The following is a 27,500-nucleotide window of genomic DNA, read 5'->3' on the forward strand; positions in this document are numbered from 1 at the left end:
GTAGTTAAGTGCCTCCTCCCTATCTCCTTTCTTGAAGATCGGCACGACATTTGCCTTCTTCCAGCAACTGGGCAATTCTCCTGACATAAGTGACTCATTAAAGATCATTGCCAGAGGCACGCTGAGGGCCTGTGCTGCTTCTTTTAGTATCCACGGTGATACTTTGTCTGGTCCAACTGCTTTAGTTGCATCTAGAGTTGTCAACTGTTTCATTACCTCCTCTGCTGTCACCTCTATATCTGATAGTCTTTCATCTAGGGTAACCCCTTCCAACAATGGGAGCTGCTCAGGCTCGGTAGTGAACACTCCATGGAAACTGGCATTCAGTGCCTCGCAGATTTCCTTGTCACTTTCAGTATATGCCCCCTCTGTCTTCCTTAGTCTTGTCACTTGGTCGTTCACCGACATTTTTCTTCTTATATGACTGTGTAGTAACTTAGGTTGTTTTTTCGCTTTGATTGCAATATCGTTCTCATAGTCCCTTTCCGATGTTCGTCTTATGTTAATGTAATCGTTCCTAGCTCTGTTGTATCTGCTTCTGTTGTCCTCTGTTCTTTGTCTTCTGTACTTCCTCCACTCCCGCCTGCTGGCCATTTTTGCTTCCTGACACTGTCTATTAAACCATGGGTTATTATATTCCTTCTTATTTTTTCCCTTTACCGTTGGTATAAATCTCTCTTCGGCCTCCTGGCATTTCTGTATGACTAGGTCCATCATATCTTGGACTGTTTTTCCTCTAATTTCTTCCTCCCACTGCACTTCACCCAGATAGTCCCTTATCCTCATATAGTCCCCTTTCCTGTAGTCAGCTCTCCTTTCCCAGATCTCTTGTCCCATGGTCATAATTTTGAATTCCATCATGTAGTCAAAGACTAGGACACAATGGTCACTGGCCCCTAGAGGTATTTCATGCTCTAAATTCTCGATATCTTCTACGTTCTGGGTGAAAATCAGGTCTAATAGGCTCGGTGCATCTCCTCCTCTTTCCCTTGTGTCTTCCTTCACATGTTGTGTCAGGAAATTCCTGTCTATAACATCTACTAATTTTGCTCCCCACGTTTCATCCCCTCCATGGGGATTCCTTGATTCCCAATTTATCTCTCCATGATTTAGGTCCCCCATGATCAGCAGCTTCGCTCTCATTCTGTGGGCTAGTGTTGCTGCCTTCTGCAGTTCATCTATACATGCTTTGTTGTTGTCATCATACTCCTGCCTGGGTCTTCTACTGTTTGGTGGGGGATTGTAGATTACCATGATCACAATCTTCCTCCCATCTACTGTCAGAGTTCCATGTATGAAGCTTGTGCACTCATTGGTAACTCGATTTCCCAGGTCTTCAAACTTCCATTTCCGCTTTATTAGGAGTGCTACTCCCCCTCCCTGTCTCTGTGTCCTCTCTTTTCGTATCACCTGGTACCCTTCAGGAAAGATTGCATCTGAGATCATGTCATTAATTTTAGTTTCCACAATTGCAACTATGTCAGGTGTGTGTGTGTGTGTGTGTGTGTGCACGTGTGTGTGTGTGTGTGTGTGTGTGTATGTGTGCGTGTGTGTGTGTGTGTGTGTGTTTGTGTATTCACCTAGATGTACTCACCTATTTGTACACCTAGATGTATTCATCCATTAGTACTCACGTAAATATACTCACCAGGATGTACTCGCCTATATCTTCACACCTATATGTAATCCCCTATATTCACACCGAGACGAACTAACCTAAATGTGCTTCCATGTATGAATTCAGCTCCTGGCTCCCGCCTTCCGTACGTGCTAAGATTAACGCAATGACATTTGCTATGCTTTTGTCATATTTACATCTATAATTGTGTTTTGTGATACCTTCAACGAGTTCTTCAATCTTGTATGTCGTTGTCATGTCCATTTCTCCTCAGTCTTTCCTTATAGGTCTAGCCATTTAGTTCAGGAACGAGTAGTGTTGCAGAGTGTTGGATTTCTTGTAGTGTTGACGTAATGCTTAAGGTGAGGGGCTCTATTCGCGGGGGCCCCTGCATATTCAGGAGCAGGTCTCACGTAGGTAGGCTTCCTATCAACCACTGTTTTCTCTCTTTTTGCTAACCTATTTTGTCTGTTTCCACCTGACGCGCTAATTGGGCGACAGGTGTGTGTGTGTGTACTCACCTAGTTGTACTCACCTAGTTGTGCTTGCGGGGGTTGAGCTCTGGCTCTTTGGTCCCGCCTCTCAACTGTCAATCAATAGGTGTACAGGTTCCTGAGCCTATTGGGCTCTATAAAGTGTGTGTGTGTGTGTGTCTATCTGTGTGTGTGTGTGTGTGTGTGTGTGTGTGTGTGTGTGTGTGTGTGTGTGTGTGTGTGTGTGTGTGTGTGTGAGTGTATGTGTGTGTGTGAGTGTATGTGTGTGTGTGAGTGTATGTATGTGTGTGTGTGTATGTGTAATGAACAAAAACAGCCATGGCCATTGCTCGATCCAAATTCCCAGTAATCTCAAGTGTGTTCTCACGACCGTGTACCAGCACTCACCCCGCCACAAGAACCACTCTTGTTCTCATACTCCAGAACACTTGAAGAACATCTCTCTTCTGTACCCTACCCCTAGAAATTCCCCTAAGAACATCCCCTATATTTCCCTATCCCTACAAACAGCTGAAAGACATCGAATACCCTGATATTCGATCTCACTATCACCCATGTAGGCTGATGGTATAAGTCATGGATGACAGCGATAGACTCACCCATGTAGGCTGATGGTATAAGTCATGGATGACAGCGATAGACTCACCCATGTAGGCTGATGGTATAAGTCATGGATGACAGCGATAGACTCACCCATGTAGGCTGATGGTATAAGTCATGGATGACAGCGATAGACTCACCCATGTAGGTTGATGGTATAAGTCATGGATGACAGCGATAGACTCACCCATGTAGGCTGATGGTATAAGTCATGGATGACAGCGATAGACTCACCCATGTAGGCTGATGGTATAAGTCATGGATGACAGCGATAGACTCACCCATGTAGGCTGATGGTATAAGGCATGGATGACAGCGATAGACTCACCCATGTAGGCTGATGGTATAAGTCATGGATGACAGCGATAGACTCACCCATGTAGGTTGATCCATTCGAGTGCCTTGAGGGGTCTGAGAGCCTGTCTGGGGACGGCTGTCAGCTGGTTGTAACTGAGGTCTAATGACTGGAGTGAGTGGCTCATCCCGCTGGAAGAAGAATAGGTGGTTAGTAGTGCAACTTTTTGATGAGTAAATGTAGGTAAAAGCTGTCATACACACACACACACACACACACACACACACACACACACACACACACACACACACACACACACACACACACACACACACACACACACAAAATAGGTCCTTGATTTACAGCCACATTTATTTTGACCCCTAAAAAGTATATAATGAAATATTAAAAGAACGCCCCCCAAAAAAACTATGTAATCCAGCGCTCGAGGCGCAGAGAAAAATATAATTTCTTGAAAGTCCAAATATAATCGTCCAAGACCGGCTGGAGCAAGTCCAACGACGTTAGCGATGGAGCCGACTCCCGGCCCCTTCTTCTCTACCGCTTAGTTAAGATAATTATAATTATTAATTATGTAATTTATCCGATAATTATCCATTAACACACTCCAGCTGCCTTATACTCCTTATAGACCGTCACACATTAAGAAATGTCGGGCACACTCAAAGAGGTTCCACTTATCCTGCACTTAAATTGATTTGAAGACACACTCATCAGCCTAACATCATGCCTTCATGCCACATGTGCTCAGTCTGGTGCTCTGTTGAGCTCGGCCGTGCTCACAGAAGCATCTCTGTCAACAGTCGACTTGAGATCAATCCCAATCGACTTGAGAATGGTCCAGGACGGACCGAAACGTCGTCGTCCCTTCACCTTCTAGTGTGTGGTCTGGTCAACAATCTCTCTCAACACTTCCATTCGACATATTTTCAGAGTATTTTCTCCACCTGTTTCTTATCTTCTCTTTTGTTAACATTAATTCCAAAATAGCTTCATGCCCTATGAATAATTTTATTCAGTTTCCTTTCCTTTCTCTTTTGTTCCTTTCTCTTCTGCTTTACTAATATTTCTACATTTTTTTTAAATCTCCTCTTTCGTGTTCTTGTTTCCATCTTTCACTCTGGTATGTCCTAAGCAATCCACTTCTTTCACTTGTTATAAAGTGATCTTGGAAAGTCCTCGTGTAACCAAGCAGTTTTGCACACATATACCAGTTGATTGACTGTTGATAGGCGGGACCAAAGAGCCAGAGCTCAACCTCCGCAAACACAACTAGGTGAGTACTTGGACCTCCTAACCGACCATCTCTTGTATTCATCTCTCTCTCGTCACTAAAAGGTTGATTTCATCACACTTTATCTCTCTCTCCAAACTCTACCCGCCAAACACGCCGAAACTACGACGTTGGTACAACGTTCGAACAAGTTTTAACACCTAACCAGTTATAACAACCAATATAGCAAGTTGTAACAACGTTCTAATACGTCATAAACACGTTAAGCCAAGATGTGACAACTTTATTACAAGTTGTAACAAGCGGAAAATAGAGACAGTTTCGGTTTCAACACAGAAACTGTTTCAACACAGAAGAAAACTGTTTCTGTGTAAAGTTTCTGTCAGAAACTGTATCAACACACAAGAAGTTTCAACACAGAAAGTTTCTGTTTCAAAACACAGAAACACAGTTTCTGTGTTTCCAGGGATATCATCTCTAATTGTGTGCTTGTTTGCAGTTTTCTCTTGCACAGTGTGCATGAATTGACCTCCTGTCTCCATACGACCTACGACCGGAAATGGTCGCTTTAATAGAAATCTGGAAAGCCTTTCATTGGGGAGGTTTCCAGCGTAAACATTGACTCTGGATTCCACAGCTGGAACTCCACACTCACTCACTTTACACCAAGCGTGGCCACGTGCTCTGATTTCCCTCCAGATATTCTCTCACACGCATAAGTATACTTATCTTAAGTATGAGACCAGTTTCATCCTTTAGCCTGTGCAATGTAAATTGATCAATATATTTTATGTATAAAATATTATTAATACACAGCTGTGATTGCATAGATCTCTCGCTCTGCAGGTTTTGTCATTTATTCCTGTGACGCCATTACTACCCATTATATACCCTCAGGACCCATTTATATCACCCATTACACTTATTCTCTTCTGGGTGTCGTATCATTATCTCTAATAAACATTAAACAAATTCAAGAAACAATCATTGAAGGGTTTGCTTGCGTCTAGCGAGCCGTAGTTAAATTCATAATATTTATCCACGCCTGGAAAGTAACTGGAAAACCATTGGAACTCCCTGGAAAAGCCAGTGATTATAAACGAGTTGGCAGCGAGTGGTTCCAGGCTTTAATGAGTTCCAGAAGAGCCTCGCCCGAGTGTCTGGAAGGGGGGGCTCCAGGAATGGAAATCTGGAAAGCCTTTCATTGGGGTTTTCCAGCGTAAACATTGACTCTGGATTCCACAGCTGGAACCCCATCCCCTCTCCTGAAGGAAATCTGGAAATGGTAAGGGAGATCGCTTGGGAAAGAAGCGTTTTAAAGAGAGAAAGAGAGAGATGATAAACAGAGAGAGACGAAGGCATCCCTTACAGCGTTACACAAACTAGATTTAGGAATTTTTATTCCAAGATGATACGCTGAAGGGCTGGGAATTCTTTACATCCTCCGCCCTCTCAGCCATTGTACTCCTGCCTAAGGCAAAAATAAAAAACTGGAAAAAAGAAAATGGAAAAAGAAAATATATACAGAGACTAACTGTAAGGAGTTTTGTGTTCTGGGTGATTATGGAACATTCTGGGAGTGTTGCTTTGCGCCCTCTGTAATTATGAAGCGTTTGGGCAGTGTTGCGTTTGGTTCTGAACGATTATGAAACCTGTTGTCAGAATTGTAACCCGTTGCGTAGTAGGTAGTAGTGGTGGTGGTTCTGCTTCTCACTTTACAACTGGTGTATAGGTTCCCGAACCTATTGGGCTCTATCATATCTACATTTACAGTTGACTGGACTGGAGTCTGCCTTCCACCACTCCACTTTTTAGTTCATTCCATTTCCTCACTACTTCGTTTCCACCTGTGACCCCTTGTTCCTTGTTCGTATACATACGAACAAGGAACACATATACATACCGTATACATACATTCCATACAAGTCCGGTATTGGATACTTGGCCTGTTTCTTTGATAATTAGGTAATGTCGTATCCCGTGAATCTGCTGTCTAACAATGAGGTTCAGTTTCTTTAGGCTTTCCTCATATCTCGTGTCTCTCGGCTCCGGGACTAGACTGGTTGTGTACCTCTTGACGTTCTCCAACTTGAATTTTGTTTCAGACGAGATAAGGACTCGAGGCTGGTGGCGTATATTCTAGGACAGGTGTGTCATACTAAATATACATGCGACTGAATGACACATCTCTCACGCTAATACACTGCCCTCACCCCGACACACACACACACGCACACTGACACACACACACGCACACGCACACACACGCACACACACACACACACACACACACACACACACACACACACACACACACACACACACACACACACACACACACACACTGGCCTATTAGTTACACACACACACACACACTGGCCTATTAGTTACACACACACACTAACTGGTTAGTTAGTAAACAGTTGATTGACAGTTGAGAGGCGGGCCGAAAGAGCAAAGCTCAACCCCCGCAAAAACACAACTAGTAAACACAACTAGTAAACACACACACATACACACCTCACACTGGCCTCACGCTGACGGCTTCTCTTAAGGTGTGTCTAGCGGCTGGCGAAAAGTTCCTGGACGCACCTTAAAGGGAAACACACACACACGCTAGGCGTACTCCACACACCCTTGCACACACACACATACACACGCACACGCACACATACGCTCCCACGCACGCACAAGCACACACTCGCGGAAACACGCACGTAGTATTTGCGCTTGACCACGAAACTGTGATGGGAATGAGGCCTTGTTGTGGTAATTACCTGCGTTTAATTACGTGAGTAGTTACAGGATGAGAGGTACGCTCATGGTGTCCCGTCTTCCCAGTACTCTTTGTCGTATAACGCTTTGAAACTACTGACGGTTTTGGCCTCCACAAAAGGACGAAACTTAACCGTATGTGTGTGTGTGTATGTGTGTGTGTGTGTGTGTGTGTGTGTGTGTGTGTGTGTGTGTGTGTGTGTGTGTGTGTGTGTGTGTGTGTGCGCGTGTGTGTGGAGGGGGGGAAAAATAGTTAGTAGTTAGTAACAGTTGATTGATTGACAGTTGAGAGGCGGGCCGAAAGAGCAGAGCTCAACCCCCGCAAGCACAACTAGATGAATACACACACACTCACTCACACACGCGAGTGAATACACTTACACAGAACACAGTTACGATGGCCGGAAATGGAACGTAAAATGAATTTTATGATCCCAATGTGAAGAACGAAGGTGTTCCGTTCTCTTAAGTGCTGCCTCTGTCTTAACGAAGGTGTTCTGTTGTCTAGTGTACCCTCTCTCTCTCTCTCTCTCTCTCTCTCTCTCTCTCTCTCTCTCTCTCTCTCTCTCTCTCTCTCTCTCTCTCTCTCTCTCTCTCTCTCTCTCTCTCATCGTCTCGGGGATCTAAAATTAAAACCAACAGAGTTTAATGTATTCTTTCCAGGTTGTAAAAACATATTCGTCTCCGGTTTTGCTGCCAACCAACCCCCCATGGACTCTCACACACACACACACACACACACACACACACACACACACACACACACACACACACACACACACACACACACACACACACACACACACTCACACACACCTACTTACCTAGCACAACTGGGTAAGTACACAGCTTAGTTAAGAGGCGGGACCAAAGATCCCGAGCTCAACCCCGGCAAGTACAACTAGGTGAGTATACACACACACACACACACACACACACACACACACACACACACACACACACACACACACACACACACACACACAGGCAGACAGACATGAACAGAGAAATGGAAAAGAAAGAGAACCAGAAATTAATCTATAATAAACAGTGGAGACGAACAGAGAATAGATACATGGAGGCCGGAAGGAGGAGGAGGAGGGAGAGGGAGGGAGGAGATTGGCAGGGAGGGAGAGGGAGAGAGGAGAGAGGGAGAGAGAGGAACTAACATATGTCAGGTGAGTACAACAAGAATATTAGATATGGGTTATCTCACTATTCCAGCTAACTGGCTTTGTGTGTGTGTGTATTCACCTAGTTGTATTCACCTAGTTGTATTCACCTAGTTGTATTCACCTAGTTGTGCTTGCGGAGGGTTGAGTTCTACTCTTTCGGCCCGCCTCTCAACTGTCAATCAACTGTTTCTACTACTATTTTTTTTTCCACACCACTCACACACATCCCAGAAAGCAGCCCGTGACAGCTGTCTAACTCCCGGGTACCTATTTACTAATAAGTAACAGGGGCATCAGAGTGAAAGAAACTCTGCCCCTTGTTCCTCGCCGGCGCCGGGATTCGAACCTGGGCCACAGGATTACGAGTCCCGCGAGCTGTGCACTCAGCTACCAGCGCCCCTGAGTGTGTGTGTGTGTGTGGGTGTGTCAGCCTGCCTATCTGTATGGTTACATATTAATTATGTTCTAGTATATCATATATCTATGTTCTTCTATATCTTCTATTCTATGTTGTTTCTATATCACTCTTTGATTATATAGCTGATTCTGTGGGTATATTCCTGATTGTGCTTATACGTGACTTTGTTGTTATATACCCGACTCTATGGATATAGAGGCATGTATATATACAAACAAGTATCTCTATATATCCGTTGCTGAAACTGCCATCACATTCATTGCAGCTATTAAACCTGCTTTGCAACAAAAGCATTTTGACAATGATGGCCATAGCGATGTTTAGAGCCTCGTTCACCCATAGAGCTCAGTCCGGCTCTGGTAATGAGGTTGTGGCAACGCTCTTGTAATATGTGGGGGCCAGGTGTAGTGGTTAACAGGTAAGGGCCACCTGTTTAATGTCTTGTGTTCCTGATATGTTTCTGTTTACCCACGGGGGAAGGGGTCAGTGGTGACTGTTTCTCTTTCTGTCTCTGTCTCTCTCTCTCTCTCTCTCTCTCTCTCTCTCTCTCTCTCTCTCTCTCTCTCTCTCTCTCTCTCTCTCTCTCTCTCTCTCTCTCTCTCTCTCTCTCCGTCCAACCACTTGGTCTGGGCGGTAGAGCGACGGTCTCGCTTCATGCAGGTCAGTGTTCAATCCCCGACCGTCCAAGTGGTTGGGCACCAGTCCTTCCCGCCGTCCCATCCCTAATCCTTATCCTGACCCCCCCCTTCCAAGTGCTACATAGTCGTAATGGCTTGGTGCTTTTCCCCTGATAATTCCCTTCCTTTCTCTCTCTCTCTCTCTCTCTCTCTCTCTCTCTCTCTCTCTCTCTCTCTCTCTCTCTCTCTCTCTCTCTCTCTCTCTCTCTCTCTCTCTCTCTCTCAGAAAGACAATACAAAAGACTATACAGTCCTGTTTTCCTGCTGCCCAACCACTCACCTGAAAGCCTTGTCGCCAATGAGTCGTATATTATTGGACATCAGACGGAGATTGCCAACTCTCGTATCACCGAAGTCACCATCCGCAATCACTTCGAGTCCCGAGCTCACCAGGTCCATCTGGAGCACCAGGCCGGGAGGGATATCTGTAGGGAAGGAGAAGAAGGGTCGTTGGTGAGCTGCCAATGGTGACCTAGCTCATGGAGCTCGTTATGGGGTAGATAATATGGGTTTTAGCAGAGGTCGTCCCGCTGTCGATCTCTTGTTCCAAACCTCTCCACCGGTTGCAACCCAAGAGCTCTTGGGTTGGGTTGTGCCTGTGTGGTGCTGCTCGGGACATTGAAGGTGATTTTGGTCGTGTCTGGCACCTTGGAAGTACTACTGACTGAGCGTAAGCTCTTGGTATCTCAAAGCTTCATTCTACAGTTAAAGAAATTACCTCAAGAACAAACTCTGAATTTAGTCACTATTTTAGCTAATGCCAAAGCCACTTAATAGCAGCAGTGTGCTCGCCTCCTTGTTGTGGGTCTTACGACCTTACTCATATCTGAAGCTCATCTTACGACTTTCTCTACTGTTTACATATACAAGAGAGGAAATCCCGACTGCTGTGAAGCACCTCAAATACGTTTCTGGGTCCGGTTGCGGAGGAACTGATGTACGCGGCCAGCTCTTTAGCTTACAGTTTCAATGGGAACAAACATTCAGTTCGTAATGTAGTTTAGCCTGAGTGTGAGCCCTAGAGCTCCTCAGAGTGCCTGAGTGTGAGCTCCAGAGCTCCTCAGAGTGTCTGAGTGTGAGCCCCAGAGCTCCTCAGAGTGTCTGAGTGTGAGCCCCAGAGCTCCTCAGAGTGCATGAATGTGAGCCCCAGAGCTCAGAGTGCTTGAGTGTGAGCTCCAGAGCTCAGAGTGCCTGAATGTGAGCCCCAGAGCTCAGAGTGTCTTGAGTGTGAGCCCCAGAGCTCCTCAGAGTGCCTAAGTGTGAGCTCCAGAGCTCAGAGTGCCTGAATGTGAGCGCCAGAGCTCAATGTGTTGGTGTCTCACAGAAGGCTGCCAGCCGGAACACCTTCACATGCACACCACCACACAAGACTATTAAACAATTCATGCACAGAACACCACACCATGCACAACACCCACCATGCACAACACCCACCATACACAACACCCACCATGCACAACACCCACCATGCACAGCACCCACTATGCACAGCACACACACCATGCATATATCTTAGGATTTACCTCACACGCCATTAATTAACAATAATTCTGACCAAGACGCCATCTATTGAACAATGTGTAAACTAACTCGGGCTTCTGCATGAGAAGTTCTCATGGTAATTTTCCCCTGGTGTCATGTGAGGCTTTGAGTCCAATGGAAGGGGGGAAGGGGGACGTCCCCCCCCCCTTTTCCCCTACACAACCTTCGAGAGACCAATACTGGAATATGCAGCACTGGCCTGGGAATCCGTACTTACTAAAACTGAAGATCTACAGAGGTTTTCAACATCGACTGGCGCCAGAGCTAAGAAGTTTAAACTACGAGGATAACTTGAGGAAACTGGACCTAACAACCCTGGATGACAGAGAAGGTAGAGGAGACATGATCACAACTTACAAGATACTTAGGTGGGCAAGCAGTCAACAAGTGGAATACACTCAAAGAAGTTGTGGAAGTCAATCCACAACTTTAAGGCCAGATTCGACGAATTCGAACGTCAAAATAGCTAAAATAACGGAACAGGTACATCATGGCTGGTAGGCAGGGTGTGTAGCGCTAGATCTCGCTTCGCGAAGTCACTGATACGTAAGTATCTTTAGGTAGTATTATTCAGTGACCACCCAGTACCACCCTCACCCCCCCTCCCAGTACAAAGACCACAACCACCAGTATCACCACCACCACAACTCCCAATACTATCACCACAACCACCAGTACCACCACAACACCCCAGTACCACCACCACAACACCCCAGTACCACCACCACCACACCCCAGTACCACCACCACCACCCCAGTACCACCACCACCACCCCAGTACTACCACCACCACCCCAGTACCACCACCACCACCCCAGTACCACCACCACCACCCCAGTACCACCACCACCACCCCAGTACCACCACCACCACCCCAGTACCACCACCACCACACCCCAGTACAACCACCACCACCCCAGTACCACCACCACCCCAGTACCACCACCACCACCCCAGTACTACCACCACCACCCCAGTACCACCACCACAACACCCCAGTACCACCACCACCACACCCCAGTATCACCACCACCACCCCAGTACCACCACCACCACCCCAGTACCACCACCACCACCCCAGTACCACCACCACCCCAGTACCACCACCACCACCCCAGTACTACCACCACCACCCCAGTACCACCACCACAACACCCCAGTACCACCACCACACCCCAGTACCACCACTACACCCCAGTACCACCACCACTACCCCACCACTACCACCACACCCCAGTACCACCCCCCCAGTACCACCACCACCCCAGTACCACCACCACCCCAGTACCACCACCACCACCCCACCCCAGTACCACCACCCCCCCAGTACCACCACCACCCCAGTACTACCACCACCACCCCAGTACCACCACCACCCCAGTACCACCATCACCCCAGTACCACCACCACCCCAGTACCACCACCCCAGTACCACCACCCCACCCCAGTACCACCACCACCACCCCAGTACCACCACCACCACCCCAGTACCCCCACCACTACCATCACCCCAGTACCACCACCACCCCAGTACCACCACCACCCCAGTACCACCACCACCCCAGTACCACCACCACCACCATCACCCCAGTACCACCACCACCACCATCACCCCAGTACCACCCCCCCAGTACCACCACCACCCCAGTACCACCACCACCCCAGTACCACCACCACCACCATCACCTCAGTACCACCACCCCAGTACCACCACCACCACCCCAGTACCCCCCCGTACCACCACCACCACCCCAGTACCACCACCACCACCCCAGCACCACCACCACAACACCCCAGTAACCCCCCCCAGTACCACCACCACCCCAGTACCCCCCCCAGTACCACCACCACCACCCCAGTACCCCCCCCCTACCACCACCACCACCCCAGTACCACCACCACCACCCCAGTACCACCACCACCACCCCAGCACCACCACCACAATACCCCAGTACCACCACCACACCCCAGTACCACCACCACCCCAGTACCCCCCCAGTACCACCACCACCCCAGTACCCCCCCGTACCACCACCCCAGTACCCCCCCGTACCACCACCACCCCAGTACCACCACCACACCCCAGTACCACCACCACCCCAGTACCCCCCCGTACCACCACCACCACCCCAGTACCACCACCACCACCCCAGTACCACCACCACCCCAGTACCCCCCCCAGTACCACCACCACCACCCCAGTACCCCCCCCCGTACCACCACCAACACCCCAGCACCACCACAACACCCCAGTAACCCCCCCAGTACCACCACAACACCCCAGTAACCCCCCCCAGTACCACCACCACCACACCCCAGCACCACCACCACAACACCCCACCACCACCACCCCAGTACCACCACCACCACCCCAGCACCACCACAACACCCCAGTAACCCCCCCCCCCAGTACCACCACAACACCCCAGTACCCCCCCCCAGTACCACCACCACCGCCCCAGTACCACCCCCCCCCCCAGTACCACCGCCAACACCAGGACAAAATTCTTGCGTCCATAAATCGTGTTTCATGCGGTCTAACACGACACATAATTTGCTTTTTACAAATTCAGAAAAATACAGGCACAGAAGAGGACTGGAACGTAAATCCCAGAATCCGGCTCTAAGTTGGGTCACAAGTAAGGGCTTCAAACTGTAGTGTTTATAATGTTTTGATACAGCGTCTCTCCTTATAAAATATATATATATAAATATTATTACTCGTATCTTATATATCTATTAATATCATTTCGGTCTGCCTATCTGTTCGATGTTTGAGGGCTGAGGCAACAGGGTCAGAGACAGATAATCTCTCTCTCTCTCTCTCTCTCTCTCTCTCTCTCTCTCTCTCTCTATCTCTATCTCTCCACCACTGAGGACACATGCCAAGACACATGCTAATGAAGACACACATGTGTCCCTCTCGCTCTTCCCTGTCGGACACACTGACACATACTTCATCAACTCCGTGTCCGAAGGCATCGTTTGTCCTAGACACGTGAGGTCATATGACATCATGAAGCTAGGTGTAGTGACATCATGAAGCTAGGTGTAGTGACATCATGAAGCTAGGTGTAGTGACATCATGAAGCTAGGTGTAGTGACATCATGAGGTTAGGTGTAGTGACATCATGAAGCTAGGTGTAGTGACATCATGAAGCTAGGTGTAGTGACATCATGAGGTTAGGTGTAGTGACATCATGAAGCTAGGTGTAGTGACATCATGAAGCTAGGTGTAGTGACATCATGAGGCTAGGTGTAGTGACATCATGAGGCTAGGTGTAGTGACATCATGAAGCTAGGTGTAGTGACATCATGAAGCTAGGTGTAGTGACATCATGAGGCTAGGTGTAGTGACATCATGAAGCTAGGTGTAGTGACATCATGAAGCTAGGTGTAGTGACATCATGAAGCTAGGTGTAGTGACATCATGAAGCTAGGTGTAGTGACATCATGAAGCTAGGCGTAGTGACATCATGAGGCTAGGTGTAGTGACATCATGAAGCTAGGTGTAGTGACATCATGAAGCTAGGTGTAGTGACATCATGAGGCTAGGTGTAGTGACATCATGAGGCTAGGTGTAGTGACATCATGAAGCTAGGTGTAGTGACATGAGGCTAGGTGTTGAGTGTATCTATACCGAGGTCTAGAGCTTAGCAGTGTAGCTAGGATGTACATACTGTAGCTAGGGATACACAGTTCAGGTTGTAGTCTTGAATCAAGGGTGCTGGGAGATAGGACCTGTGTGTTAAGGGCTAGGCGCTTGGTGCTGAGTCCTAGGATGTCTGGTTATAAATATTAGCATCAAGATGATATAAAAGATAAGACCAGGAGGCTTGATAAAGGTGCTAGGATTAGTATAGGCTGTCATCCAGCTGCTAGGGGGGGGGGGGCTGGGATCAGTATATGCTGTCACCCAGCTGCTAGGGGGGGCTAGGATCAGTATATGCTATCATCCAGCTGCTAGGGGGGCTAGGATCAGTATATGCTGTCACCCAGCTGCTAGGAGCTGGGATGAGGATGCTGAGGGAGTGGAGGAGCCTTCCAATAATACTCTCAGCGTCTGGTGAGAGCCTCCCATCAATAATATCTCCCTCTTGACCTTCATTTACAAGTGACAGCTCTACTTGACCTCTGGCAAGGAGCTTTCAGACCTCTGTGTATGCATTCGTGCATATACATTGTATCTTCGTGTATGTATATAAATATACACATGTAGATAGATTTATACTTACCCACATGTGTTTACATGAGTTACATCTCTTCAACCCCGTCAGAATGTCAATTGAAATTGTTATTTATCTGTTCGTATGTATACTCGCGTATGTATGTATGGATGTATTTTCTTATGCAGGCGATGAGTCACAATAACGTGGCTGAAGTATGATGATAACTTAGACTTAACATAAGCTTTCTCCCTTCCATTTCTTTCTTTCTCTTTCCCTTTCTTTCTCTCTTCTCTCCCTTTTTCTGTTCATTGTCTTCTACGCTCCCTTGCTATCCTCTTCTTATTCCTATTACCATCTCCTTCGGTGGTTATAATAGGAGCAGCCTCGTATGGGCCAATAGGCCTGCTGCAGTTCGCATTACTACTATCCCCTACACCTGACTTTCCTCCTCAGCTCTCTCTTGCCTATTTAATTCCTGTCCCTACCTGTCCTCATCACAATCGACTTGAGAATGGTCCAGGACGGACCGAAACGTCGTCGTCTCTTCAATTTCTAGTGTGTGGTCTGGTCATGTATTTTCTTCCTACATGTTCGAAACTTGACGTGCCTGGGACGTCGGTTCCTGCGTCTCGCATTTTTGTAAACTATTTCTGTTGTATTGTAATGACTTCCTCCATTTTTGTTCAGGCACTTTACCTTTAAAGGTGCACTGCATCTTCCTTGGCGTCTGGAGACGTTGTTCCAGTTTGGTCGGTGGTTGGTTAGTGTGTAGTTCCCACTTTCGTTCTCTCTTTCTTTAAGATTTCTATTTTTATGCCTTGCCTGGGGTGTATATATATATATATACACCCCAGGCAAATCGGATATTAGGCAAATCAGGCCTTGCATAGTAGGCTGAGAAGTACGTTCTGGCTACTAGGTACGACATATATATATATATATATATATATATATATATATATATATATATATATATATATATATATATATATATATATATATTTTTTTTGACTTGTGTATGCGTATGTATGTGTCTTATGGTGGGGTATATATGTGACTTAGTGGTATATATGTGACTTGCAGTGGTATATATGTGACTTACATTGGTATATATATTTATGACTCGTGGAGGTGTATATATGACTTACAATAAAGCTTGTGAAGGCATATATTTACACCTGGCCGGGGAGTTTAGAGCTGTTTAAGTATAAGAGAAAGGGGCTATACCTTCGCCTACACTATGTCCACTATAGTACTGTCCTTACCACTTTACGGGCTATTCATGCCCGTGCCACCTCTTGTGTGGCTTAATCTTCACCACTCTCACTCTCCCTAGACCTCAGAGGTCCACTCAAAGGTAAAATCTGGGTTATGACAATGGCCCTTTGCAGGTTCCTTGTCCCTTCCTTAGAACTTGGAATCTCTGTCACACAGTATCTTGGCGTGTCTTAGGTTCGGCGAATACCGTATTGCTGTGACAAGGAGGAAGCGGAGTTGGGATCTCATTCCCGTGAGATGTTTGGATATTGGTTGCTGCTTGGGTAACACCTTTACTGGCACACACACACACACACACACACACACACACACACACACACACACACACACACACACACACACACACACACACATACACACCCTGACAGGCCCATAAACGAAACATTTACATCATTGCTTGAGCAGGTCGACCGTCCCCAACCTGTAATGAAAAATAAGAGTGCCTAAAACGGCCACTTTTCCACAAGACTTGCAGAGTGAATGGCTGGGGAGGAGGAGGAGGGAGAGGAGAGAGAGAGGTGGGGAGGGAGAGGGGGGGAGAGGTGGGGAGGAAGGGGGGGGGGGAAATAACCCCCCCAGCATCCCTACTCCAAGAGTTATCAAGTCCTAAGCAATAAATTTGTTGGTGGTGGTACATATATCTTAGTGGCCATGTCCCCAGAGAGCTGGGGGAGGGGGGGGAGAGTGAGAGGGGAAGTGAGGGAGAGGGGGAAGAGGGGGTGAAGAAAATGGAGACCCAGGGAGGGGAAATGATAAACATGAACGAAGGAGAGAGGAAGAGAGAGAGAAAGGGGGTGTCAGGTGTGTGTGTGTAGGGGGGAGGGGGTAATGGGGGAGAAGGGGGGGGGGTTGAATATGAATGGTTGGGGAGAATTGGTGGAGTGAGAGAGGGGAGAATGGGGTAGAAGGAAAGAAATTGTCACATATATCAGTCATATGTGTAGATGGCTACCACTAGCGAGACAGGTTTATGTATAGCACTCACCAGTGAGTCAGATGTGTGTGTAGGACCTCCACCAGTGAATCAGGTGTGTGTAGGACCCCACCAGTGAGTCAGGTGTGTGAAGGACCTCCACCAGTGAGTCAGATGTGTGTGTAGGACCTCTACCAGTGAATCAGGTGTGTGTAGAACCCCCACCAGGGAGTCAGGTGTGTTTAGGACCTCCACCAGTGAGTCCGATGTGTGTGTAGGACCTCCACCAGTGAGTCAGGTGTGTGTAGGACCTCCCACCAGTGAGTCAGGTGTGTGTAGGACCTCCACCAGTGAGTCAGGTGTGTGTAGAACACCCACCAGTGAGTCAGGTGTGTGTGTAGGACCTCCACCAGTGAGTCAGGTGTGTGTAGGACACTCACCAGGAGTCAGGTGTGTACAGGACACCCACCAGGAGTCAGGTGTGTACAGGACACCCACCAGGGAGTCAGGTGTGTACAGGACACCCACCAGGGAGTCAGGTGTGTACAGGACACCCACCAGGGAGTCAGGTGTGTGTAGAACTCAGGTGTGTTAGTGGATTAGTTCAAGTCTAATTGTTCACGTCCTCATCAACCTCTTTCCTTCTCTCTCTCTTCATTCCTTCCTCTTTTTGCCTTTGTGCCTCTCTCCCTTCCTCCCTGCTTCCCTCTTTTGCTTGTCTGCGTGTCCCTCTTCCCCCTCTCTCTATTTCTTTGTAGCTCTCGCTATCTCTCTGTCCCTCTATATTTAGCTCTATTTCTTTCGCTGGCTCTGTCTGCACCTCACTCTATTGAAAGTGTTTTTTGTAATATAATCGCTTCAGGGGTGTCCGGTGTCGACACAGGGCCTGCTGGTCGATCCCCCCTCTCCCTCACTCTCCCCCACTCTCCCCCACTCTCCCTCACTCTCCCCCACTCTCCCCCACTTTCCCCCACTCTCCCCCACTCTCCCACACTCTCCCCCACTCTCCCCCACTCTCCCCAGACTAAGACACACTGTTCTGTCTGGAAGCGACCAGCCAGAGTTTGCCAAATTAAGATGGATGTTTGGGTCGGCCATCAGTGGACCGCTGGTGGGCCGCTGGTGGACCATTAGTGGACCGATCTTGCGCGGTCCACAAGGCCATGGTTCTAAATTACTGACGTCAATGAAGGTTCTTGTCTCGCTCACATCAGCAGTGTCCAAGTTGTTCGTCTTGGCGTGTGAGGTGACACCAGGCCCTCACAGGAAGGTCAGGGAGGGGTCAATTAAGGTCACCGGTCATTACAGAGGGGCGAGAAGGTCATGCTTCCTGTGCTCAAAGCGAGCGACATCAGGGGCCTACTTCAGCGACAGATTTCACGATTCTGTGGCCATTGTCAGATGTGGGTTGTAGTCCGGGGTCTGCACCCATTCAAGCACACACACACACACACACACATACACACACACACACACACACACACACACACACACACACACACACACACACACACACACACACACACACACACACACACACACACACACCAAGGTCAGGTCATTGTCAGAAGAAAGCCCTATAAGCTTGTATGACTGTACAACACCTCAAACACCTGACTGTACAACACCTCAAACACCTGACTGTACAACACCTCAAACACCTGACTGTACAACACCTCAAACACCTGACTGTACAACCCCTCAAACACCTGACTGTACAACACCTCAAACACCTGACTGTACAACACCTCAAACACCTGATTGTACAACACCTCAAACACCTGTCCAAAACACACACACGTGTATTTTTCTGTGTCCAGACATCTTGCGGAAATTCCTAAGTATCATAAATATCAAAAGAGAAGCGAAAGTCCTCGCTACCTGCCGAACTTTTTCCCGCTCCAAGAATTTCATAATTAATTTTCCTCCGGCCATGATGTATAACTTAAGATGTTGACCAGGAGATATGTCACGCATTCTGGTGAGGGGGGAAGGGAGGGGGACCCCCCTCCCCTTCTGGTGACGGGGGGACGTGGGGGGGGGGAGACGTAAGATCAGAACACAACACGAAGAACCAGTAGAACACATAGAAGGGATCTGATCAGGCTTACAGAGCCCAGTGTTCCGTAAGGGAACACCAATTACTCTACGGAAGGTCATTACCAGTAGGAGCGCTGCTCTAGACAAGCAATTAACTCCTTCGTGTTCACTAGAGAGAGAGTTAGCTCGTAAGATTCTAGAAATCCAAAGTGAAAAAGTTAATATTTTCCTTTTCAATTCATCGTGTCTAGTGAACACGGATGTAGATGTGAGCAGCAGGTAACCTCAAGGGACGGGTGAGGTTATGACACAGTGCACCTCTTCCCACACTACAAGGACACAGGGAATAGAGATTCGGACTCGACATGGATATATGAATATTATTTGTCCTCAACCAGGACAAAATAATAATAGTTGGGCTCGATCGTATCTACATTTGAAGCTGTGTATGGAGTCAGCCTCCACCACATCACTGTCTAGTGTATTCCATCTCTTAATTCTGGCACTGAAAAAGTTTTTTCTAATGTCTCTGTGGCTCATTTGGGTACTAAGTTTCCACCTGTGTCCCCTTGTTCGTGTTCCACCCGTGCTAAATAGGTTGTCTCTGTCTACCCTGTCAATTCCCCTGAGAATTTTGTAGGTGGTTATCATGTCTCCCCATTGCTCTTCTGTCTTCCTGGGACGTGAGGTTTAGCTCAAGTAGCCTTTTCTCGTAGCTCATACCTCTCAGTTCTGTGACTAGTCTGGTGGCATACTTCTGAATCTTCTCTAACTTTTTCTTGTGTTTAACTAGGTATGGACTCCATGCTAGAGCTGCATACTCTAGGATTAGTCTGACATATGTGATATGCAAAGTTCTGAATGATTTTTTACACAAGTTTCTAAAGGCCGTTCTTATGTTGACCAACCTATCATATGCCGCTGATGTTATTCTATTGATATGGGCTTCAGGGGGACAGGTTTGGCGTGATATGAACCCCCAGGTCTTTCTCCCTCTCTAATTTTAGAAGAGTTTCAATTTCCAAATGGTACCTTGTATCTGGCCTCCTGCTCCCTACACCTTGTTTCATTACATTACATTTACTCGAGTTAAACTCTAACAACCATTTGTTGAACCATTCCTTCAGTTTGTCCAGGTCTTTTTGAAGCCTCATACTGTCTTCCTAATCCTTCTCATAATTTTGGCATCATCAGTAAACAAGTAAACATTGAGAAAAGGGCGTCTATTCCCTCTGGAAAATCATTTACTTATATCAGAAACAGGATACGTATATCACACATGCTGTGTGTGTGTGTGTGTGTGTGTGTGTGTGTGTGTGTGTGTGTGCGTGTGATAACGCACACACCAGGTAGAAAGTCTGGCCAAAAATGAGAGTAACATTTTTCTCTGCAGAAAGCAGTACGTATGACGGTGAGTTCCAGGCGTCTTAAAGAGGCGAGGAGGAGAGGGGGAATAATGGAACGAGGAAGAGAAAGAGGAAGAGTAAGAGGAAGAGAAAGAGGAAGAGAAAGAGGGAGAGATGAAAAGAAATAGCAGAATTGTAAGAATTAAAATAAGAGAAGATTGAGGAGCGAAATAAAGAATGGGAATAGAAATATCGGGACGAATAAGCAGAGAATGTGTAAGAATCGAAGTAGAGGAAAAGAATGAAAGTTGAAGAGGGAAAAAAGGCTGATAAAGCTTAGAAAGGATTGAAACTAATTCCAGAGCACATTCCTTCAGAGGCAGTGGAGGAACACTGGCTGGTCCACCAGCTTTTGTGGGATTATGTCTACTGGCTCACTCAGCCTTTTATATATATATATATATATATATATATATATATATATATATATATATATATATATATATATATATATATATATATATATATATATATATATATATATGTCGTACCTAGTAGCCAGAACGCACTTGTCAGCCTACTATGCAAGGCCCGATTTGCCTAATAAGCCAACTTTTCATGAAATAATTGTTTTTCGACTACCTAACCTACCTAACCTAACCTAACCTAACTTTTTCGGCTACCTAACCTAACCTAACCTATAAAGATAGGTTAGGTTAGGTTAGGTAGGGTCGGCTAGGTTCGGTCAAATATCTACGTTAATTTTAACTCCAATAAAAAAAATTGACCTCATACGTATTGAAATGGGTAGCATTATCATTTCATAAGAAAAAAATTAGAGAAAATATATTAATTCAGGAAAACTTGGCTTATTAGGCAAATCGGGCCATGCATAGCAGGCCGAGTACGACGTTCTGGCTACTAGGTACGGCATATATATATATATATATCTATATATATATATATATATATATATATATATATATATATATATATATATATATATATATATATCTATATATATATATATATATATATATATATATATATATATATATAAATATATATATATATATATATATGTTGTTGAATATGACCGAAAGGGTAAGCTTAATAATTCTAACACGAATATTCTCAATATTTTTTTACGTTTTTCTTCACTGCCGAGGGTAATTGAAAAATTAACTCTTCAAAATTAATTTCTTACATTTTTATTTTTGGCATAATGCCTAAAAGCGTGAAGGGGGCCTGAACCTGAGGCTTTCAAATCACTCTGTATCACCTACGTGAGACCAATTCTAGATTATGCAACCCAGAAGCTGATTCGTGTTCGCAAGTACTATCAGTAGAAGAATACAGATGAGCGAGGCTGAGTTACACGTCAAACATGAAGAGGTGACGGAGTTTTTAACCGTAGAAGTTGCAGAGAGATGACATGATCTAAACGGGATGGCGGGGGACCAAGAGCTAGAGACTGTACAGGTAGAAACAGGTGACCAGATAGAGACATGAGAACCAGCACTCTGTCATGTCTGCTTTAATGGTCAGTGTGTGTGTTGGTGTGTGTGTGTCAGGCCTCGGCCCCAGCGCTCATGAACCGGGTATTGCCTTAACAAATGACTTTATGAAGGTTTGTCCTACGCGTTTGTCTGTGAGTGTTTGTGTGTGTGTGATTGTGGGCTGTGTAGGTGCTTGTGTGTGTGTGTGATTGTGGGCTGTGTAGGTGCTTGTGTGTGTGTGTGATTGTGGTTTGTGTAGGTGCTTGTGTGTGTGTGTGATTGTGGGCTGTGTAGGTGCTTGTGTGTGTGTGATTGTGGGTTGTGTAGGTGCTTGTGTGTGTGTGTGATTGTGGGTTGTGTAGGTGCTTGTGTGTGTGTGATTGTGGGTTGTGTAGGTGCTTGTGTGTGTGTGTGATTGTGGGTTGTGTAGGTGCTTGTGTGTGTGTGATTGTGGGTTGTGTAGGTGCTTGTGTGTGTGTGATTGTGGGTTGTGTAAGTGCTTGTGTGTGTGTGATTGTGGGCTGTGTAGGTGCTTGTGTGTGTGTGATTGTGGCCTGTGTAGGTGCTTGTGTGTGTGTGATTGTGGCCTGTGTAGGTGCTTGTGTGTGTGTGATTGTGGGTTGTGTAGGTGCTTGTGTGTGTGTGATTGTGGGTTGTGTAGGTGCTTGTGTGTGTGTGATTGTGGGTTGTGTAGGTGCTTGTGTGTGTGTGATTGTGGGTTGTGTAGGTGCTTGTGTGTGTGTGTGATTGTGGGTTGTGTAAGTGCTTGTGTGTGTGTGATTGTGGGTTGTGTAGGTGCTTGTGTGTGTGTGTGATTGTGGCGCACACAGATATTGCGTGTATGTGCTTGTGGCTTGCAAAGGTGTTTGTATACATGGGTTTGTACACAGGTGAGACGTTTGACGGGGTTAAAAGGTAGTTTTTCCGTGTGGTTGGAGAGAGTGTGTGTGTGTGTGTGTGTGTGTGTGTGTGTGTGTGTGTGTGTGTGTGTGTGTGTGCGTGTGTGTGTGTGTGTGTGTGTGTGTGCATGCTTTCGTGTCTGTGTGTTCTTGTTGTTTACAAAATCATTTACAACATGTTTACAAACGCTCAAATGTGAACACAGAAGACTTACTGTATCACGACCCCTGTATTCCTGTATCATTGTATTAATATTTGAATGTATCACTGTATCAGTATAACACAATCAATGCATAACTGTATACTTGCACCATTCTAATCCAAATCAATGTGCCCTTGTATTAATATATCATTTTCAGTTCAACAATACATATATGTATATATATATATGGCTCATCTACATATCTAACTTTATATGCCTTATTCAGTTTCTTCCTAATCTAAAACGTCAGTTTCCCCCCACCCCCCATTAGTCAATGCCCCTCAGTATCATGTATGCTTCAATCATGTCCCCCCACTTACATCAATTCAGACGTTCAAAAATTCAGTCTTTAAGGTGTTCGTATTCCATTTCTGGGACAAGTCTTGCAGGTAATAATTGAATTTCCTCTTGAGATTAATAACCATTGGGGGCTCCATGCCTGCTCTGTGTACTTAAGTTCTCGACTAACTTCAGTGTTAAATAGCGATTAGATAGCAACTTTGTCTAAGTTCGTCAACTTGGTGAACAGGACTGATAAGGTTCTGTTCTACTACCCTTCTTATCCCTTCCATCCTACTCCCGTCCCACTGTGATAGACTGTGTGTGTGTGTGTGTGCGTGTGTGTGTGTGTGTGTGTGTGTGTGTGTGTGTGTGTGTGTGTGTGTGTGTGTGTGTGTGTGTGTGTGTGTAGACTGGTTTTCTGGAAGTCCTGGAAAAAGCAGCAGACCCATCACGGCCGCTGTATATTTATGTGAAAAAAATGTACCTATGCATGTATGTATAACTGTACTATACGTATGTATGCGACACTATGCAGGAGTATATATGCATCCACACAATTTCTATGAAGCTATTTTGGGTCTGAAGAATATTATATGTGAGTTGCTTAGTGTGTCTCCCTCTATTTTGTATTGTATTCTGTCTGTCTGTCTGTCTGTCTCTGTCTGTATGTCTGTCTTTCTGTCTTTCTGTCTGTCTCTCTCGCTCTCTCTCTCTCTCTCTCTCTCTCTCTCTCTCTCTCTCTCTCTCTCTCTCTCTCTCTCTCTCTCTCTCTCTCTCTCTCTCTCTCTCTCTCTCTCTCTCATACCAGCTGTAAAGGAATGGTAGGCTTTCTCAGGCCTCTCGATCATGTCTTATTCACGTTTTTCTACGTTCCCGCAACAGACGGTGAGGTTCCACCCTACCCCTCACCCCAGCCTGAGGGGAGCCCTCCACCCCTCACCCCAGCCAGAGGGGAGCCCTCCACCCCTCACCCCAGCCTGAGGGGAGCTCTCCACCCCTCACCCCAGCCTGAGGGGAGCCCTCCACCCCTCACCCCAGCCAGAGGGGAGCCCTCCACCCCTTACCCCAGCCTGAGGGGAGCCCTCCACCCCTCACCCCAGCCAGAGGGGAGCCCTCCACCCCTCACCCCAGCCTGAGGGGGGTCCTCCACCCCTCAACCCAGCCTTGAGGGGAGCCCTCCACCCCCCACCCCAGTCTGAGGGGAGCCCTCCACCCCTCACCCCAGTCTGAGGGGAGCCCTCCACCCCTCACCCCAGCCAGAGGGGAGCCCTCCACCCCTCACCCCAGCCTGAGGGGAGCCCTCCACCCCTCACCCCAGCCTGAGGGGAGCCCTCCACCCCTCACCCCAGCCAGAGAGGAACCCTCCACCCTCCACCCCAGCCTGAGGAGAGCCCTCCACCCCTCACCCCAGCCTGAGGGGAGCCCCCTACCCCTCACCCCAGCCTGAGGAGAACCCTCCCCCCCCCAGCCTGAGGTAACCTTCCACCCCCCACCCCAGCCTGAGGGGAACCCTCCCCGCATGCTCGGATACAATATTTCCGCAATGAATAATGAAAACCACACAGATCCATTGTGTAAACTGCGGTCTGGTATACCTGTGCTGGAGAAGGTATTCATGGAGGATGTTGGAAGGTATACATGGAGGATGTTGCAAGGTATACATGGAGGATGTTGCAAGGTATACATGGAGGATGTTGAAAGGTATACATGGAGGATGTTGGAAGGTATACATGGAGGATGTTGGAAGGTATACATGGAGGATGTTGCAAGGTATACATGGAGGATGTTGCAAGGTATACATGGAGGATGTTGAAAGGTATACATGGAGGATGTTGGAAGGTATACATGGAGGATGTTGCAAGGTATACATGGAAGATGTTGCAAGGTATACATGGAGGATGTTGCAAGGTATACATGAATGATGTTGGAAAGTATACATGGAGGATGTTGGAAGGTATACATGGAGGATGGGGAAAGGTATACATAGAGGATAAGGAAAGGTTTAAATGAAGGTTTAAGAGAGGCTATACATGGGCGGTAGTGTACACAGGACCGCAAAGAAGAGTTTACAGGACCTGGAATTAAGTAAACTAATGTAAACAAAGACTTTATTCTCTCCTTGTTTAGAGCCAAACAAAGAATCACAGAACTGTATAAACAAACAGACGTAAACAATGACAAAGATACAGAAAAACACACAAACAACAGACTTGCCAAACAAACAAACAGGTTCGTAGACAAACACACACACAAACCGACTAAGAAAGCGATATACCCCCTAGCAAACACTAACAACACCTACAGCAAACACCGAATATAATTTTGACCTTGACAGTTATGCGACTGTTTCTGATATCCGAATCCAATTGCATATTTAATCCTATAATAATATCGGCTTTATGGATCTTGGGGCCGGATTATTGATCACAATATTGATTAATGATCAATATTTTACTCGTCCGGTTGAAATAAAAGTTCAATAATTAATTTAGTTTAGTACAATTTACTAGATAGACGAAGGCAAATATTTCTTTACATGTGTGAATTCATTGGGTTAAGCATGTATATGTAGATATACATAGGCTCATACATGTATGTAGAAGCAGAGAGGTGTGTATAGGTGCTGGTGGAGGTAGCGTATGGGGTGTAAAGAAGCAGAGAGGTGTGTATAGGTGCTGGTGGAGGCAGTGTATCGGGTGTAAGGGGTCATTACCCCCCCTTCCTCTGTTTTCTTACACGTCATGGCTCACTGGCTCGAACTAATGTCCTCCTGTGTCTCCTGGACCCAAGCTGATAACGGCCTTCAGGTAACCCCCAAGCTGATAACGGCCTTCAGGTAACCCCCCAAGCTGATAACGGCCTTAAGGTAACCCCCAAGCTGATAACGGCCTTCAGGTAACCCCCCAAGCTGATAACGGCCTTGAGGTAACCCCCAAGCTGATAACGGCCTTGAGGTAAACCCCCAAGCTGATAACGGCCTTGAGGTAACCCCCAAGCTGATAACGGCCTTCAGGTAACCCCCCAAGCTGATAATGGCCTTCAGGTAAACCTTCAGGTAAACCCCCAAGCTGATAACGTATATGTAAGTCTCACCCTCTTAAGCTTACCTAAAGTTTACCAGAAATAATATTTTATACCCACACGTTCCGCTGTATAAAATGCATTTTAATATTCCATGTATATTGATATATTTTATCGGTAAACTGTTTACCTGGTAATTGTGTTTATCAGGGCAGGTGTGCTGGGCTAGCAGGTGTACCACACCCCAGGTGCTGACCTAGCAGGTGTAGCACTCCCCAGGTGCTGGTCTAGCAGTTGTAGCACACCCAGGTGCTGGCCTAGCAGGTGTACCACACCTCAGGTGTTGGCCTAGCAGGTGTATCACACCCCAGGTGCTGGCCTAGCAGATGTACCACACCCCAGGTGCTGGCCTAGCAGGTGTACCACACTCCAGGTGCTGGCCTAGCAGGTGTACCACACCCCAGGTGCTGGCCTAGCAGGTGTATCACACCCAGGTGCTGGCCTAGCAGATGTACCACACCCCAGGTGCTGGCCTAGCAGGTGTACCACACCCCAGGTGCTGGCCTAGCAGATGTACCACACCCCAGGTGCTGGCCTAGCAGATGTACCACACCCCAGGTGCTGGCCTAGCAGGTGTACCACACCCCAGGTGCTGGCCTAGCAGGTGTACCACACCCCAGGTGCTGGCCTAGCAGATGTACCACACCCCAGGTGCTGGCCTAGCAGATGTACCACACCCCAGGTGCTGGCCTAGCAGGTGTACCACACCCCAGGTGCTGGCCTAGCAGGTGTACCACACCCCAGGTGCTGGCCTAGCAGATGTACCACACCCAGAGGTATAGTATGGAACTTTTGCAGCTGCTAAGTACAAAGATATCATGATATGTATACACTCTGGGAGACATTGGCTCGTACAAACCACTTTCATCTCCTGTAAAGGAAAAGGTAATAGCGAAATGTGGGCGCCATGAAACATTGGAGACCCTAAAGAGTAAACTGCG

At 46.9% G+C, this 27,500-nt stretch overlaps 1 protein-coding gene across 2 annotated transcripts in view; it reads right to left on the reverse strand.

Annotated features, from left to right (window-relative positions):
• Positions 1-27,500, reverse strand: part of LOC123746827 (chaoptin) — a 115,533-nt gene that overhangs the window by 23,473 nt on the left and 64,560 nt on the right. For both annotated transcript variants that reach the window (XM_069319616.1, XM_069319615.1), the window contains 2 exons: positions 9,588-9,732; positions 3,088-3,198 (listed from right to left, as the gene is read on the reverse strand). In XM_069319616.1, the coding sequence (XP_069175717.1) occupies positions 3,088-3,198; positions 9,588-9,732 (256 nt within the window). The remainder of the gene's footprint in view (positions 1-3,087; positions 3,199-9,587; positions 9,733-27,500) is intronic.

This window comes from Procambarus clarkii, chromosome 93 (assembly GCF_040958095.1).
Source record: "Procambarus clarkii isolate CNS0578487 chromosome 93, FALCON_Pclarkii_2.0, whole genome shotgun sequence".
Lineage (NCBI taxonomy): Eukaryota > Metazoa > Arthropoda > Malacostraca > Decapoda > Cambaridae > Procambarus > Procambarus clarkii.